Source organism: Solea solea, chromosome 14, assembly GCF_958295425.1.
Source record: "Solea solea chromosome 14, fSolSol10.1, whole genome shotgun sequence".
In the NCBI taxonomy this organism is placed as follows: domain Eukaryota; kingdom Metazoa; phylum Chordata; class Actinopteri; order Pleuronectiformes; family Soleidae; genus Solea; species Solea solea.
Genome location: NC_081147.1, coordinates 25,707,037 through 25,724,433, shown reverse-complemented (window position 1 = coordinate 25,724,433; position 17,397 = coordinate 25,707,037). Strand labels below are relative to the sequence as shown.

Genomic DNA, 17,397 nt, shown 5'->3' with positions numbered 1-17,397 from the left:
TGACTCTGTGGAGTCGTTGGCGGTGAACAGTAAAACTCTCCTCCGTGCCTGTGTGTGTGTTAGTGTGTACACATGCAGCCTGACTCTCTCTCTCTCTCTCTCTCTCTCTCTCTGTAGCCGCAGTGTATCCAACCTTCGTCACGCTGTGACCCGGAGGCTCCTGGAAATATTACATTTAATTAAACCCTTGTTATTGCACCAAATATTATTTATTCAAACGCGGCACTAAATTGTCTCTAAACCGTGTAAATGGCCTTCCAGCTGCTTTGAGACGCCTCGGCAGCGCCATTAGAGGCTCATTCTGAAAACTCCACCTGAGTTCCACCCCAAAGACTCCACAGATTCTCCCTCATTTAAGACGCTTGCTGCTGGAACACTGAACCTCAGACATCACAGCCACTTAGAGTGAGACTGCTGATGTTAGTAAAAAGGTTGGATTGGGGAAAAAAGAGAGAGAGAGAGAGAGAGAGATCAACTGGGAGCAATATCCACAATAGGGCTTTATTTATTTAATGTATTATAAACATTGGCACTATAGGTGTGTGGAAGTGACTAATGCAGCATGCACAGGGGGAGTGGAGTGTGTGTCAGGGGTAAACAGCTGTGGATCATCCACCTCATCTTTAACAGATCAGGAGCTATGACATCAAATCCAAAGGCTGACATTTCTGAGCTCTTAAAAAAGGGGGCATTGCCCTTTAAAGACACATGAGACCAATCCAGTGAAAATGCTTCAGTTTGTATTCCTTTAAAAAAGCAGAGCCTGCCATCTAGTGGCTACTCTGCAGCGCTACACCTGCTACAGTTTGTTGCCAAGTGACCTTTTCAACCTAAGTTTGTTTGTGACGTCATAAACGTGCACGCAGAGTAAACCTGAATTGTTTTGGGGGGATTTTAAATAACAAAAATGTTATTTTTGGTTGTAGTAATTATTCATATAACATAAATACACGTGAGGGGTGAAGGTTAGGAGTTCTTGTTTCCTTTTATGTCGCGTGGCAACCGTTAGATTTCTTGAAAATGTTTGGTTTATCAATTCAGAATATGAAGTATTACAGAAATTGAAGAGTTACATGTTATATTCTGCTCAAATTTGGCCTAGTCATGGTTTATTTTGTAAAATAGGTCATTTTTATAAAGTGTTCCATATATAAAAAGCTCTGGACTTACTGCTCTACATTGAAATCAGAAAACTCTATAATCTTAATCTGATTACTACTTATTTAAGAATCAGTATCGTTGTTCATGTTCACTGTTTACGTTTGAGATAATACTGTATATATATCAGTTGTTTCCCTGGTATCAATAACTTCCAATGGTTGTCGTAGACAAAGACAAAAAAACATTTTTATTTATTTACCAGTTTGTATAAACTGTGTTTTAAAATCCCCAGACTTTATATTCCTTCCATGTTCTTCTGGTAAAAGATTTCCACGATGCACGGACGCTCCATCTTCACACAGAAGCAGTCTGATCTCACTCTGACATGATCCAGGATCTCCCTGAGATCCTCGGCTCTTTGTCTCCTGTTGATCAGCAGGACGGAGCAGCCGGAGGAGCAGAGCAGCTCCTCTTCCTCCAGAGCCAGCAGGTCTGGGAGATACTGCTGTGCATCGTGGTCCATGAGCACCAGGCTGAAGCCATCACTGCTCTTCTGAGCGGGTTCCAGAACCGAGTGCAGTGTGGGGATGACCTCGCCTGAGCTGGACGTCAACACCTGGAACTGAAGAGGTTGAAATGTCACAGTTTAGACTTAGACTTCCTGTACGTGTTGTTGTTGTTGTTGTTTCCTCACTCTCGTACCTGAGCGTGTTTGAAACCTGCCACCAGGATGATCTCCTCTCCCAAATCTGCCGTGAGAGGGTCCAGCTCCACTGTGACCAGTCTGCCAGCAGGGGGCAGCAGACGCAGCACGCGGACTGAGCTGTAGCCACAGTGAGTCCCCAGCTCCAACACTCGGGACGGACGGACACGCTTCACCACGTCATCCAACACCTCACCTGAGGGTGAGGGAGACACAACGATGCTGAGGTGAGACGGATGTTGAATAAAGGATGAATATTGACACTTAGATTACATTAGATTACATTAGTATTGTTAATGAAAATAAAACTCTTTATAGGCATATTCTATTATTACTGTGTATACTTATTTCATTATTCTAGGTTGTCATATTATGTCTGTGCACTCCCCTACTATATTAGATTCATATCATTGTCTCATTTGTTTTGTAATTATTATTTATGACTAATACCAACAACTGAGACTAATGCAAATAAAGTTAGACGTAGGGATTTGTGACTCTGGCTCACGTTTGCTGCTTTTAAAACTGACAGGAAACATTTCTGATTTCAAATGAAAGGAACAAAGGCATCGTCTGCGTTAAGGAGTTCATACAAACAGTGGCTACAAAAGGAAAAGAGCGCCACACGCAGGACGTCTCATCAACAGCACATTCAACCTTTTTAAGCTCATGCAGCTTCAGCTTTGTGTCACTCTGGGTTTGGAAATAAATTCATTTTAAAGTTGAACAGCGACTTTACAAGTTTCTCTGTGTGTCCTAAACAACAACAAACAACAACAAACAACAACAAAACAATCCACTGTAGTTTCCACTTGATCTGGAGCTAAATTGTGTCCTTAAATTTGACACTAGAACAACTAAAGTGGTAATTTTATCTGTTTTTAAATGAATTAATTCCACCTAACAACTTAATAACAACTTAAATCAACTGTTAATTGTTACAATCGATACTAAGACAGTTCCATGTGATGTAATCTGAGTGTGTTCCTCACCAGTCTCTGGGCCAATGGCTGCAGAGGCGTGAGCGTCAGCGTAGAGGTCAAAGGTCTCCAGGACGCTGTGGACGTTGCCGTGTGTGCAGCTGGAGAAGACAAAGGCGTGTGTCCTCCTCGCGCACACGCCGCCTCGCACCAACCTCAGCAGCCAGGCCACGGCTCGGTGACACAGCGTGGAAACTTTGTCGCCGTAGCGACTGGACACGGCGACGATGGCGGGAAGCAGCGGCGCCGAAACGGCAAGCAGCCACATTTCAACCGTCATTGTGAAAATAATCTGTGAGAAATCTCGACATAGAAATCAGAGAATAAAAAAAAAGTCAGATCAAAGGATGATTTCAGTTCATTTAGACACAGATTATCCTTTTATCTTTAAGCTTTTCAGTGTATTATGGTTATTTTTGCATTTCTTAACCAATTGTTTCTGCACAGATCGATTTGTGCAGCAACAATGATCGATTTGTGCAGTATTTTAAATCTTTGCTTAAGTCATGAATGCTGTAATGAGTGAATATTATAATGTGTACAATGATTTCTGACCTGAACAATCGAAAAACTTGCCATAGATTTTGACATGTTGGTCATTTCCATCTTATTTACTAAACAATAATGTTTAAATAAACACACACAGGTGTTGGTATAGACTTACCCAGCTGTCCTCCTGCAGGTTCAGAGTGTGTATGTGTGTGTGTGTGTGCTGTCAAACACAGGTGGGACTGTCACTGCTGTGATTCAAGCACAGGTCAAACATATGAAGTCAGCTGTCAGACTCCTGAAACACTGAACATGGTTTTCCTGCTTGAAGGAGAAAAGGAAAACTCACAGCAGTAACCAGGAAATACAGACACCTGCGTCACAAAGCTCCTCCTCCTCCTCCTCCTCCACCCCCTCATCCTCCTCCTCCTGCTGCTGCTGCTTCTCAGTGCTGCTGCATTTTTCCACAAGAGGGCAGTAAAGATGTAAAAATATCACTAAACTTACAGTAAGTGTTGGATGAACTCTGCCAAACAGTCCTAGTGCTGAGGTGGTCGACTATCAGGGTAAAGTGGAGTTTGCTTGTTGTTTCCTTTTAAAAACAGTCTGAATTTAGGTGGAATATGTTTTAAAAACCGTCTTATGACCATAATTATAAACAGGCCGCCTGGATTTATTTTGATTTTGTGGCTGTAGAATTGACAAAAAAAAAGTTTTCAAGTGTATTACAAAATAGGAACTCTAAAATGACATAAACAAACGATTTCACATTTAAACTTTGAACTATTTTACACATTTTACAAAAAAAGTGTTATTTTTCTAGTTTCTGCGTGTTTTTGGAGTTCATATCCAAGTGTTTTTCAGTCCTGCAGGGGAAGGAAGTCTGGACTGAAACATGTCACATTAAGATAATAACATAATAAAGGATATACAGTGAGCCCACAGTGATCAGTGGAATTAATTACCCAGAGTAAAAGACAAAAAAATGACAAAACATTTGCAATTCTGATTACTTATTATTATTATTATTATTATTATTATTATTATTATTGTATCATCATCCTTATTTTTTGCGTTCAATTGGGTTTTAAGTATTAGTTTCTGACAAAACAAACAAACATCTCATTCCCGATGCAAAAATGCAGATTCTTCAGAGTCTCAGGTAACATGAAGAATGAGCTCCTCATCCATCACGTGCCTTGTTCCGCCCCTCCTGTCACGTGCACCTGCTCCGGGCCAATAGGGTTCTAGCCTCCTAAAACACGCGCCATTTCTATATTTAAATGTCTGCGACTCAAAGCCAATGGTTTGGTCTCAGAATCTCCAAACATCCGGAATAATCCCGAACATGATGATGATGATGATGATGATGATGATGATGATGTTTTATCATCAGAGCAGGAACAGGTGAGTCTTTCTCACTAACACACACACACACACACACGTTTACAGGTGAGTCAAACCGAGTGAAGCGGTTTCTGATCACAGATCGTATTTGTTTGTTTGTTTGTTTGTTTGTTTGTTGAGATGTTTGATCACGTGGAGAAAGAACTGAAGTCAAAAAAACATCTGCTATGACACAACTTTATGATTTTTAGGTGATTTCACTGTTTAAAACACAGGAAGTGAAAGTATAAGCGGACAGAGATCGTTCTGTTTTAGTGCGATGGTTCACTCTGAGCGGATCTGAGACGATTTTAAGATGAATGTGTGTGTGTTTTCATGAATAATACAAAGTTTTTGTGTGTGAATTCGTGTGTGTTTTTGGTGAACATCACTTGTCCTTAATGTCACACTATTAATATAATAACTTCCATTGGGATTAAAGTAGTTAATCCGTGTGACCTAAAGCAGAATGTTTGTGGTTGTTTTTGTGGCGCAGACCTGGAATCATGAAAATAATCTTGGAGACAACGTTTGACGGTGGAAATCTTACATTTTGTTGTATAAAATCAAGTTGCAATTTACATACAGGATTGAAAGTTTGAGTCATAATAGTTTGCCATCTTTTAAAAGTGGGTCAATATAGAACCTTTTTTTTTTAATCCCTGGATTAAATGCTAGATGCCTTTGTGTCTTCTTTGAAGTGAAGGTTTCCCGCTGTAACCATATACACGAACATTTGCAGCAGGAACTTTTTTTTATTTTTAATTCCATAAATGAGTTGTGCATTAGTAATAATATGAATAATAAAGTTTATATGTCAGTCTGTGCTCCGTCATGATCAGTGAACGTGGCTGTGAGATCGTCAGCCCTCGTTCGCTGCAGCTCTGTGTATTTTTGGCAACTGAAGCGGATCCTGCTGCGGTGTGTGCGCGCGTGTGTGTGTGTGCACAGTGTAAGTCCTGTTAGTCCGGCTGCGTCAAGCTCACAGAGACCTGCTGCTTTACAACCGGAAGCGAAGAGGTTATTGCAACCAAAATAAAAGCCTGTATGAATAAAGTAGTAATAATAACCTTTTGCAGCGTTACACCTTATTTTTTTTCTGTAAAACATTCCATAGCCTCATGTTATAAACAACAGAAATAATAGACACTTTATCCTGTAAAGAAGACACTGATCAGTTAAATAAAGTTTGAATAAATGGTGAATATAAGATAAACTGCATTTATGAGTGAAAATGGATTTCATTTTGTAATTGTTTATTAAAAATCACATGACAATATTTGAACCCTCATAGTCACACCAAAGCAACCTGCAAAGACTGATCCCACAAGTTCATGTGGTCTTGTTTTGTTTTTATTATTCAAGCCTAAATGTTGTTTTTCTTCAGTGAAATTAGAGATAAAACACTGGGTTATTTTGTTTGTAAAAACACAGAAACAGAATCAAGCTCTTCCTCAAACCGTAGTCTGTCAGTGAACCTGAGGCAGAGCCTGCTGTACATTTCCATTCTTTTATTTTGTCATTTTTCTATTTTACATGGGTTGTTAAAAACATAGTCCACATCTCCCTAAAGCTGTGGTGAAATAAGATGATATTTATTGAATATCTATACCATACATATAGATTTCCAAAGGTTTCTTTTTAACTTCCATGTCCTGTTTGCTGAACGTTCAATTTCCTCATATCTGTGGATCCATTAGAGCTGATTTAATCTGTGGAGTCATCGTTTGGTCCATGAAATGTAAGACAACGTTAAAAAATGTTGATCAGTGTTTGTCTTGTTTTTGTCCACAAACCAAAAAGATTGAGTTTTTAATGAATTCTTTGTTTATTGAAGAAAATCTTCACATTTAAGAAGCTGAAACGATCCTAAATCTTGTTTTAATCATGAAAGAAGTGACTAATTGTCTCAGCTCTAGCCCAGTTACATCTATGGTGTGGGTGTATGTGCACAGTCCTCTTGTGGACTGCAGATGGTTTATTTATTGACCGGGTCGCTTCTTCTCTTTCTGCCAACAAACCCCTCATAAATGTTTCACACTGGACTTTTATTTTGTAGGCTCCGACCGGAACCTGCCGAGGAGCCTCCGGCTGACTTGACGCTGCTCGTGTGTTGCCCACAGACTCCAGGCAGGAGCGACACTGAGAGAGCAGCAACTGGTCCACTCAGCCCGCCGGTGTCTCCACTGCTGCTGCCTCCGCTTCAACACCTTCAGCCCCGGCGGAGAAGAACCGACACAACTGCCGCAGTCCACGGCTGTTTGCCGCAGGTGGAGTCGACGCGTCACTGCGCTGCTTTTACGCACAATCCGAGGCTTTTTTGAGACTTGACAAGCTGAGCTTCTTCGCCAATGGCAAGTCCGGTGGCAGACATAGGACAGTCTCATCATCATCATCATCATCAGCAGCAGCAGCAGCAGCATCCTCCTCATCATCATCAGCATCAGCCTGGCACTGTGTCGGCCGCAGACTCCGCGTTCCAGGAGGCGCAGAAATGGATCGAGGTGAGTCACAGTCACAGAGGAAGAGCTGGTCTCAACTCTGCAGCACTTTGGCTTCCCTCTCTGCGCAGGTGTTGTGTTGTCCGTGCGTGGCCTTAGTTACTGCTCTGCCTCTGCAACATGTTTACCTGCAGCGCTGTCACCTGTGAACACCGCCCGACAGACAGACAGGTAGACAGACAGGTAGACAGGTGACTGTTTTAATATTTTCATCTGTCACATTATAATCTTCCTTGAAAAACTAAATTTGATAAATGGAAGTCACCTGTAATGACATCATTCATTGTGTCATTATATATATATATGTGTGTATATATATATATATATATATATATGTATATATATATACATATATATACATATATATATATATATATATGGCCAATTTGTTAGGTACACCTGTTCAACTGCTCATCAATGCAATTATCTTACATGGTCACATGGCAGCAGATTAATGCAGGTAGACCCGGTCAAACCGAGCATCAGAATGAGAAGAGAATAAAAGTGACTTTGAACAAACATGTCATGGTTGTTGTCCAGAGAGTGCTGATCTACTGGGATTTCAGTCGGGTTTCTGCAGAAGAGAAAATGTCAGCAGCAGAGAGCGGCTGCAGTTTTCATAGATGTCAGAGGTCAGAGGAGGACGAGCAGATAGTTGTACAAGTTCTTTAAGTGACTGTTGTCTTTCTAAGGCATGACACGTCAAGTAAACAAGCAGGAGCAGCAGCAGCAGCAGCAGTTTCAGCAGCAGCAGCAGCTTCAGCAGCAGCTTCAGCAGCAGCAGCAGCAGCAGAAAACCACACCGTGTGCCACTCCTGACACTTAATTCCATGTCATGTGTATCCAATAGAGTGGCTGTTGAGTTCCTCTTGAATGCTGCAGCAGGCGTTCACTTGTTTTGTGGTGGGGGGGCTATTGTACAGTAGCTGTGGCTGAAAGCGGTGAATGTGGATCATGTGGGCTGGATTTTTGCCTCGTTGTGAGCCGCGGCTGAACAATAATCACAACACAAGTGAGGGTTTTGTTCTGGGAGAATTTCAGTCCCGACAACCGTCTGACCCCACTGTGGTTTCACTCTGTCGTCCTGCAGTGTGACCCTCGACAGCAGGATGTGGATTTGTCTGTTCTTGTCCTCGAATATCAGCTGTTTTTACTTTGAAAGCATCCAACGGTAACATCACTTGACCTGTTGCTTCACCGAGAAGAGAATAAAAAACATTTTATACAGTAGCAGTGTAAGGAACTAGTTAGTTCATGATGTGATCCTGAACCAGATCTTTGCAGATCTGTATCGATTTAACACAAGTATTCATAAGAGCGGTGTTATGTTGTATTTTAGCCTCTGACCTTGTTTCCTCAGTGTTTCTCCACCGAGGATCTTTGTTTTAAAGATGGAAACGACTGCGACTAATGTAAAATCTACAGTAATAACATTTTGGATTGTTTGGTAAATGGATTACAACATATTTCTATGCACGTAAAAGTTTGACTGGGGACAAATAAACATCTCTCATGACCCATTAGTGGGTCGTGACCCAGTATTCTTGCGTCCTCACACTGTAGATCACATTATCATATTTGAACTCTTGTCTCTTATTTCCAGCCCTATTATACACGGCTTTAGCTTTCATGCTATATAAACTGGAGCTTCTGTATACGCTGGCGATCACAGAACTCCTTTGTGGCGTCCAAACTCCTCAGAGGTCTGTGTCACATCTTTAAAAAGCCACTACTGACCTAGAATGTGGGAGGCAGCTCAGGGCTCAATAGAGAGGAAACTGATAACTCCCCCGTGTCGTCGATCCTCCTCTGTCTCCCTTTTTGTTCCCGTGGGGAGTGATTTCATTTCCCACACGCACCTGGCGATGGTCCTTCTGTCGCCGCAGGCAACCAGAGACCGGTTCCTGGTTCCATAATAAAAGCCTCAGTCAGCGATGTGATGGCCACTCTTTGACTGCTTAGATTCAAGTGTTGTATAAGGTGTCAGTACTCGAGGCTGGAGGTTACAACAACAGACTCTCTGTTTACGCTGTGTTGTCGGTGACTAATCACACGTGTGTGTGTGTGTGTGTGTGTGTCAGTTTTATGAGCTGTCGCACTGTTGCCTTATCTTAAAGTTCCTAATGGCGAAAAAATGTGATTATTATGTGTTAAAAAAGCTTTATATCCTGACAGTAAGAGAGAGTTTTAATATATTTGATCGTCCAAATCCAAATAATAACAATTGTATTGTCATAGTTTTGTCTCAAGTTGTAGAGACATGTTATATTAGTCTAGATGCAATCTTGGGGGATCGTCTGCAGCCTACATTTGTATTTTGGGTGATTTTTTATTTTTTTTTAATTAACTCAGAGCAGTAACTGACTTGTTTTGTGTGTGAGTGTGTGTATATATGTATATATATATATATATATATATATATATGTGTGTATATATATATATATGTGTGTATATATATGTATATATATATATATATATGATTGTATTTATTTATTTCTTTATTTTTATATTACTTTTAATTACAAAGAAGTCTTTTAAAATGTGTCACTGTAGCTCTTAGTTGCCCCATCTGTAAAAAACTCACCACACCTGCACTCTTTACTTCCTCCCACCGTCGACTCAGTGATGCTGCAGCTCTTTACAGAGAGTTGACTGACCTCCTTTTGATGATGATGATGATGATGATGATGATGGTGGAAAAGCCACGGTTGGTGAGCTTTGATAGATTTGCGTCACATAGCCATGGGGTGTCTGCGAGGATTGAAACCCCGCCTGACTGGGCCTTGTTCTCAGGACACACCTTCTCACTGGTGTTTGACAAATATTTTTGCTGCTGGCAAATTTAAAAACCACAGATTAACGGCGGGACAAAAACAATGTCAGAGTCGTAGTAATTCATCAGTCGTCTTGTTAGGGTGTGTGTGTGTGTGTGTGCGTGCGTGTACGTGAAAACATGCCGAGGTTAATTGGACCGATCTAAATTGTCTGTGTGAGTGAATGTTGTTGGTCGTGCGATGGAAGGGTTGACCTGTCCCTGTCCGGGGTTTCCTCACCAGCAGCCCTGTGACTCTCATGTGGAAGATAAAGAGGTGGACGGACGGACGGACATTTTAACTGTGTTTAAGACGTCCAGAAATGCACGGGTATTTAGAAGCAGCAACTTGGCCGAGCAGAAGGGAAGTGGGCATGTAATCGGAGGGTTGCTGGTTAGAGTTCCCTACCAGGTCATGGGGCTGAGCAAGATACCTACTGGTCACAGGGGACCACGTCCAGTGGACTCCTAGTGCCGATCCCGAGCCTGGACTTAAGGGGTAATAAAGTAAAGGTGTGTTTCCATGAGGAAGTAAAAATCTCAAATCAAATCTGTGCATCGTCCTCTGAAGCGACCCACAGAGATGGAGAAGCTAGAACCTCAGGAAGCTCATCACTCTTCAGTGTTTTCTCTCTGATGACTGACTGACTGACGACTGAGTAATTGTTGTTGAAATAAACACAATTTAAAAAAATAAATAAAAATATGGCACGTCTAACCAGCTGAAATATAAACACAGCAATTATTTGTGATTGCACAAACGTACGTGTCGTCACGTTCAGCAGTTTGGTGTCATTTCCATTTGTACGGCAGGAATTTAAACTATACAATCTAAACTCTGTTGTTTTTTTCAGTAGTTGTCGCAACTTGTTTCTCCTCTGCTAGTTCTGTATTGTCTGCATATCTGTCTTTTATTTCTGAAACCCCGAGATCCCCCCCCCCCCCCCCCCCCCCCCCAGCTGCCTCCTTCAATCCATGTCATGGCACGTTTTTTTTATTTTTATGGCACTCGCAATTATACAAACATTCTTTGTCGCAGTCCTGAAAGGAGAAGTGATATCATCTGCACTCGTATCAAGGCTGATAAATCACAGACAGATCCATGTTATTAGATTGTGTCTGTATTATTATTATTATTGTGACTACAAACTGATTCACAAGTATTTCCTAGTGTGTATAATTCTGTACAGTATGTAAAACCACAGTGACTTAACACAAGAAAATACATCACATTTAAAACTTCATAATCTTCTTAAGACTGCAGAGGAGCTCAATGTGAGCTGCGACACATTTTATGATCAATATATTCCAAGACGGTCAGTTTTAAAAAAGGAAAAGTGTAGGGCTGCAACTAACCATTATTTTGATCATTAAAATAACACGGATTAATATTTTTTCCAGTTTAATGGCACTTACTACCACGGCTTTGGTTGGCTTAGCGCCCCACATTAGAGGTTGGCAACTGTAATAACGTAGACCCAACTGATCTATTATTAAATGAGTTATTCATCGATTTTAAAGTGCAGGATTTGGATCTGGAGTGTCCAATTGACTTAATCCCCATATTGCATGTGTTTGGACTGTGGGAGGAACCTGGAGAACTTGGAGAACCCGGAGAAAACCCACGCACACACGCTGAGAACTTGCAAACTCTGCAGAAAGGCTCTTGTTCTGACCGGGTCTCAAACCCTCAGCAATGGTTTGTGTGAGTAAAGAAATCTGTTTAGAGAACAAATTAAAATCCATTTCTCATATGTAATGATTCAGGGCGATGATAAATTGTTTATATATATATATAAAGTTTTGTTCCATGCCTAAATGATGTTCATTTGCATTGTACGGAGGCTTCAAATGACGGCACTAATGTTACATTCCCAGGTGACTGAGGATGTGGACCATGATAAAAACACCCATAGTTTATAGAAGTCAACACCAGCATCGTACGTGCCCACAAATACAAAATACAGCTGCAGCCTGCGTGTCCAAGGGTTTGTTATTCTTTTATAAGACGATCTGAATCATATTTTGTTATTCAATAAATCATGTCAGTAACCGTTGTGCAGAGGGAACATGGAGGGCGTCCAGAAGACGGTTGACTGCGCTGCCAAACAAACACTTTTGCGAGGTGATTGATTGCACCCTGTGAGAGCCAACTTCAACTGACGGGGATAAACCACGACTCTATATCAGGTGGGAAGTGGCAGATGGGACCAGACGTGATGATAACTCTCGGTGTCTGACATGGAAACTTTGAGTTAAAGAGCGAGAAATGTTCGACCCAAGCCAAGAACGCTGCAGGCAAAATCAGAATGGTGATCCTCGTACTCTGTTAGGACAGTTAGTCGAGTTTGTCGCGATGCAGATGCACTTTAGTTTGCTGAGCACGATTCTTTTGACCACTGGTGAGAGTTTGAATTGGCCTCAGGTTTGCCTTCACTCCCTGGTGTTAAAGGCTTGAACTTGTAAAACCAAACCTGTGCACATTTGACGCGACGTGGAACGTCATGTTTGCTTTAGACTGAGGAACAGCTGAAACCAGGGAAACAAATTTAATTATCTTCTACAATATACTTTAACAATAGAAGATAAAATTCAGATTGTAGGTGTTTTACTGATCGTCTTGAAGCTAATCCTTACAACCTTAAACACGTCTTGTTTCCTGTCTGATTTTTAAAACAGCATTGAAATGTCTGCCTCATGTTTAGCGGCGTGTCTTCTCCGTTTAGTCCCTCATGTTTCTGTCGTGTTAAACTTAAACCTCAGTGTACTTCTGCTCCTCTTGTACCAAATCTTCGTCCGTGTCGGATATCGTGACGGCACGTCCGTTTGAAACGTGACACCACACACACACACACACACACACACACACACACACACACGCACACACACACCTCTCTGTTTTTTGGCCCCGGGCTGTTTTGAAAAGCCGGTGCCAGATTAGAAACGATCTGTAACTCCCTTGTTCCTCACTACTTCCATGATGTCAGTACAGTTTGGAGCGGACTGACACGTTCAGGGTGTTGAGGATGGAAGACTGTGATGTTGGAGGGGGAGGGTTCAGGCCACATCGAGGATGTCGCCTTCATCACTCACCTTAATTCTCTGCATGAGCTGGAAATCCATGGTGGACCACAAAGCCCCACCCCCTCGTCCTGACTGTGCAGCTTGAATGATGAGCTTAGAGTCCACAGTTAAGTGAATTATTCCAGGATGACAACTGAGCTAAAACATGGGCATATGTCAGCGTGTTATCTTTAGAGTTTAGTAGTCATCTTTCAAACTATTACTCTAATGGGGTGAAATAATTACATTAGATCTGATTTACTGTCAGAGGAAAGAAAATGTGAATGAATGAGTAAGTGGTTTCAGCGCTGATGATAACATTAATCTATTATGTTAATTGAAATTGGTCTAAGGCGCTGGATTTAGACTCCAGTCGTTTGTGGCGTGTTTCCACTGACAGGCTTGTGTGTGTGCCAACATGTTCTATTTCTAATTCTACAGTATTAATGTACTGGGTATACTGTCGATGTACTGTATTGATCCCAAAACTGGGACGTTTCTGACCATTATTTCAGCCGTATGAAACACAACAGCCTCTGAAATCATGTTAATGAAGCGTCATGAGTCCCATCTGTCGTACTTGGATGACACTGAAGCATCCAAATTGGCTATTGATTGAGCGGCACACAACATATTTATCCATGTTCGTCTCATGCTGATTTATGGCACGGCAGAGTTTACACATAAATGTTCAGCTTCAGCCACTCACACAAATGAGAAATCCCGGAAAGTAAGATGCTAATCACTAATCCAGTGGTTATGATCTTCTTAATCTCAGATGCTCAGCTTTATGTCCTCCCCTGGGCAGAGCAAGAAAAAGAGCTGACGTGTGAACACAGTCGAGAAAACACAACAACCAGGGATTAGATGTTTCAAATAAGACAATTTGTTAGATTTTTGACTCGCACTCGTTTCTTATTATTTTAGCCGCTGATGTCGAGAAGCCTCAGAAAACCTGTGTAATGAGATAAAAATAAAATGATATTATAATACTGTGGCAAATGTGTCCAGATGGGTCTCGATGAACATGAATGCACGTTAAGGGTGAGAGGTGATCTTGTGGTGGATTATCACAGTTGAGTGGAGATTAGCCCCTCCCTCCCTGTAATGCTGTCTAACATGAATCTAATCTGTTATTCCGTGACTTAATTGCAGGCATGCACATCCATATCGTTACTTAAGAAAAGAAAGAAACCGCTTTGGTCCGCTTTATCCTCCGCAGGACACACGCCGGACAGATCGCTGGACAGATCGCTGGTCCATCACAGACACACACACACAGAGGCAAACAACCATTCACTCTCACACCTGCGGTCAGTTTAGAGTAACCAGTTTATCTAAATTGACCTAATTTACCCATATTGCATGTTTTTGGACTGTGGGAGGAAACCGGAGAACACACGGGGAGAACATTGTTCTAACCGGGGCTCGGACCTGGCTCTTCTTGCTGTAACTGTACGGCAGAAATTTGCAGCCCTTTCACATCCTTGTCACATGACGAGGATGGCACACATCTCTTTACAGCGTGACCCTTGAGAAGCATTTATATCGTATTTAGGGGTCGACAGATCGCGGCTGATTTCCCTTTTCTTCTTTTTCCGATGTCTGATTGATGTTCAAGCCGTGGCTGCATCATATCAAAGACAGGAAAATTGGCACTTTAAGCCTCTTTAGTTGTCAATTAGCATATAGGGAAGTGCAGGGGGAGGAGGTACTCCACGATGGATGAGCATCCCGTCAAGGATAGTGGAGTCCCAGTTGCTACAGAAACCGGAGATGAGGACCGCCTGCACGCTCCTTAATAGGAGTGTAAGCGACTTCCTTTGTCCATAGAGAGTGTTTCAGTGATAGACGTGTAAAGCACTCGATGGGTGATTTTTAACATTCATCATCACACTCTGGTCAGACCAACATTTACTCGTGATGACCGGGGTTTGCAGTTACTGGCTGCAGAGCGATATCGTCATCTTTACTATGACTCATTCTCTCGTACTCGTGAGCGCTGCTGCCTGTCGCCCTTCATCTCGAGGAGCTTTCCAATAAAGTCAGTGGGCTTGTTGGCCGCCGTTCACCTTCAATAATGGGAAGTGCATGTTTTTTTGAAGGCTGTACCTGCGCCAAAGTAGATGACCCCGCTGACAACAAGCACAAGCGGAAACGTTTCCTTCCGAGCAGCGAGGGAGAGAGAGAGGGAACATCCACAAAGCTTTAGTTATCTGGTCAAATCTGCAGCTACTTCATTTCACAAACAAATGTATGCAAATGATCTGGCTGTTGCTCTTGGTCAGGCTGATGACAAACATATTTGTACTCACTGACTGTGCCCTTTCATCGCTTTATCGCTAAGGAAAATACCTTTTAGTTAATTGAAGCTGTGGCGTTGCATACTAATAAAAAAAAAAAAATTATTATAGATATAGGAAGATGCTTTAGTTGCTAGAATTTATTGTTCCATGATCATGATTTTAGAAAGTAACTTTCTATCTTACTTATTTTCTGTACGTGTCTGTTATTACCTGATGTTCCGAGTCTGGATCGTGTGCTCAGGCACTGAGAGACAAAAACAACAACAAGGCCTTCAAAGCAGGAGAAATCAAAGCAGCCTGGTTCTCAGTGTGCACTGCAACAGAGACGCACACCCGTGAACACACACGCACACGGACGCACACCCGTGAACACACACGGACAACAAGGTCCTGAGTGACGGAGCCAGTGCTGGCTGAGGCAGGGCTGCACAGACTCTGTGAACAGTTGTTGTTTCTTAGCACATTATAGCCCGAGCACTCGAGGAAGAAAACTGACAGATGTTAACAACATATTTCTGTGAGGTTTGAGGTTGTTGGACATTTAAAATCACACTTTTTACCCTCTTGACTTTGGGCCAGGTATCTTCACTGAACTGAAATGAAACCAGACGCCTGGCAGAGTCATAAGTGGACGAGCTCCTGCTCATCCTGTCGTGTTTCCACGTTCAGTGTGTCAGGTTTTTGCAAGACTAACAACTCAAATTTGCAAATTCTTCATGTAAATATGTGTTCGTATTCATCTAGGGCTGAACAATAATACGGCCAAAAGGGTTATTGTGATTTAAACATCATCTGTTTTTAGTGTCATTAATGCCCTGAAGTGAAACTGGGAGAAACCACTTACTTATTACTGATTTCCTTTGTTTTGACACCTTTTACAGGGGATTTTGCCCCCACAGACTTTGGGTAAAAAGGATAATGGGCAGATCTTTCTTTCTGTTGGACTGTGCCGGACCACAGCTGCTTCAATTAAGACGCCGCCATTAACGTGTATTTTCTTAAAGCCACAATTAGGCACTAATTTATTATTCAGCCCTCTAGGAATCTTGGTGTTACTTCCTCATCAACCTTTTTCGAAGTTTTACTTGGCCTGCTTTCCTTTCCTTTCCTTCCTTGTCATGACGCAGCAGCCATGAACTAATAATAATGGCACTGGAACAGAAACTAAACTCTGGAGAAGCCTTTTAGTTCCTCTATAGATCAGTAAAAGTTACCCAAGATGATTCAGGGGATGAAGGGAGAAATCAGACATATCTGGTGGATGTTATTTATCAGCAGTTGGAGACTATTGTTGTTGTCTGTCTGTTTGAAATATGATTATGTTCTTCTTCTTCTTCTTCTTCTTCCTGCTCGTCTACAGCTGCTCTTACCAGGCATATGGGGCAGTTTGATGGATGTGACAGACTGATGCTCCTCCACTGTCCAGGGGACAGGTTTCTAATTGGGTCACGGAGGCTGAGCTGGTTTCCTAGTTTTCTGAGCTGCGGCACAGGGGAGCTGGACTCTTTCTGACTATCGAGGGAGCGAGTGCAAACTGCACTGTGTGGTACACGGAGTGATTCTTGTGCAGCAACAGTGTGTAAAAAAACCCACCTTTCATTCATCCAGTTTGACCAGTTTTGTCTGCACAGGCAGATGTGTTTGACCACCGTGCTCGTGTCACAGCACGGAGGGTGGAAATATTCTCATCTATCTCAACTTTGATCAGATCTAATTGTGACATTATACAATACCATAGTTAAAGATGTTTGACATATTTTAAAGCAGCTTTTCAGTGGTTGCTCTCCTGCATCTGCAGAAATATGGCAAGTATACAGATATGAGGCTACAGCTACTACAAACGACTAAAACTAAAAACACATTCATTCTACTCAGGATAAGCCTGCCAGCCTCACTGCCCTGGCTCCCCAAAATGGAGCAGTATAAAAACACTGCTGACTCCATTTTAGTTTGAAAACCCCGTGTATATTGCCTAAATATTGGCTTTATCACACCAAGATCTGCCGATATGACTGATGACTCAAGAATGGACGTATCAAGACTGAAATGCACATTT

General features: G+C 41.9%; 2 protein-coding genes across 14 annotated transcripts in view; one reads left to right on the top strand and one right to left on the bottom strand.

The window, feature by feature from the left end:
• Nucleotides 1–1,329: 1,329 nt before the first annotated feature.
• On the bottom strand, nucleotides 1,330–3,630 carry LOC131472733 (transmembrane O-methyltransferase homolog). Of its 2 annotated transcripts, none has more exons than XM_058650161.1 (4): nucleotides 3,449–3,630; nucleotides 2,797–3,087; nucleotides 1,804–2,000; nucleotides 1,330–1,723 (listed from the first exon to the last, which is right to left on the bottom strand). In XM_058650161.1, exons 2-4 carry the CDS (start codon nucleotides 3,062–3,064, stop codon nucleotides 1,397–1,399), a joined length of 792 nt encoding a protein of 263 aa, XP_058506144.1. In that variant the 5' UTR covers nucleotides 3,065–3,087; nucleotides 3,449–3,630; the 3' UTR covers nucleotides 1,330–1,396. The 2 variants fall into 2 exon arrangements, with proteins under 2 accessions (XP_058506144.1, XP_058506141.1); XM_058650158.1 differs by having other exon boundaries at nucleotides 2,797–3,076.
• A 3,141-nt stretch (nucleotides 3,631–6,771) lies between these two features.
• The window catches only part of LOC131472356 (LIM and calponin homology domains-containing protein 1-like), a 76,518-nt gene continuing 65,892 nt past the window's right edge, over nucleotides 6,772–17,397 (top strand). For 5 of the 12 annotated variants that reach the window (XM_058649439.1, XM_058649438.1, XM_058649441.1 and 2 more), the window contains exon 1: nucleotides 6,774–7,163. In XM_058649439.1, coding sequence (XP_058505422.1) covers nucleotides 7,011–7,163 — 153 coding nt within the window. In that variant the 5' untranslated portion in view covers nucleotides 6,774–7,010. Of the gene's footprint in view, nucleotides 7,164–17,397 lie in introns of all 12 variants that reach the window. The other 7 variants (XM_058649432.1, XM_058649433.1, XM_058649431.1 and 4 more) reach the window with 4 other exon arrangements.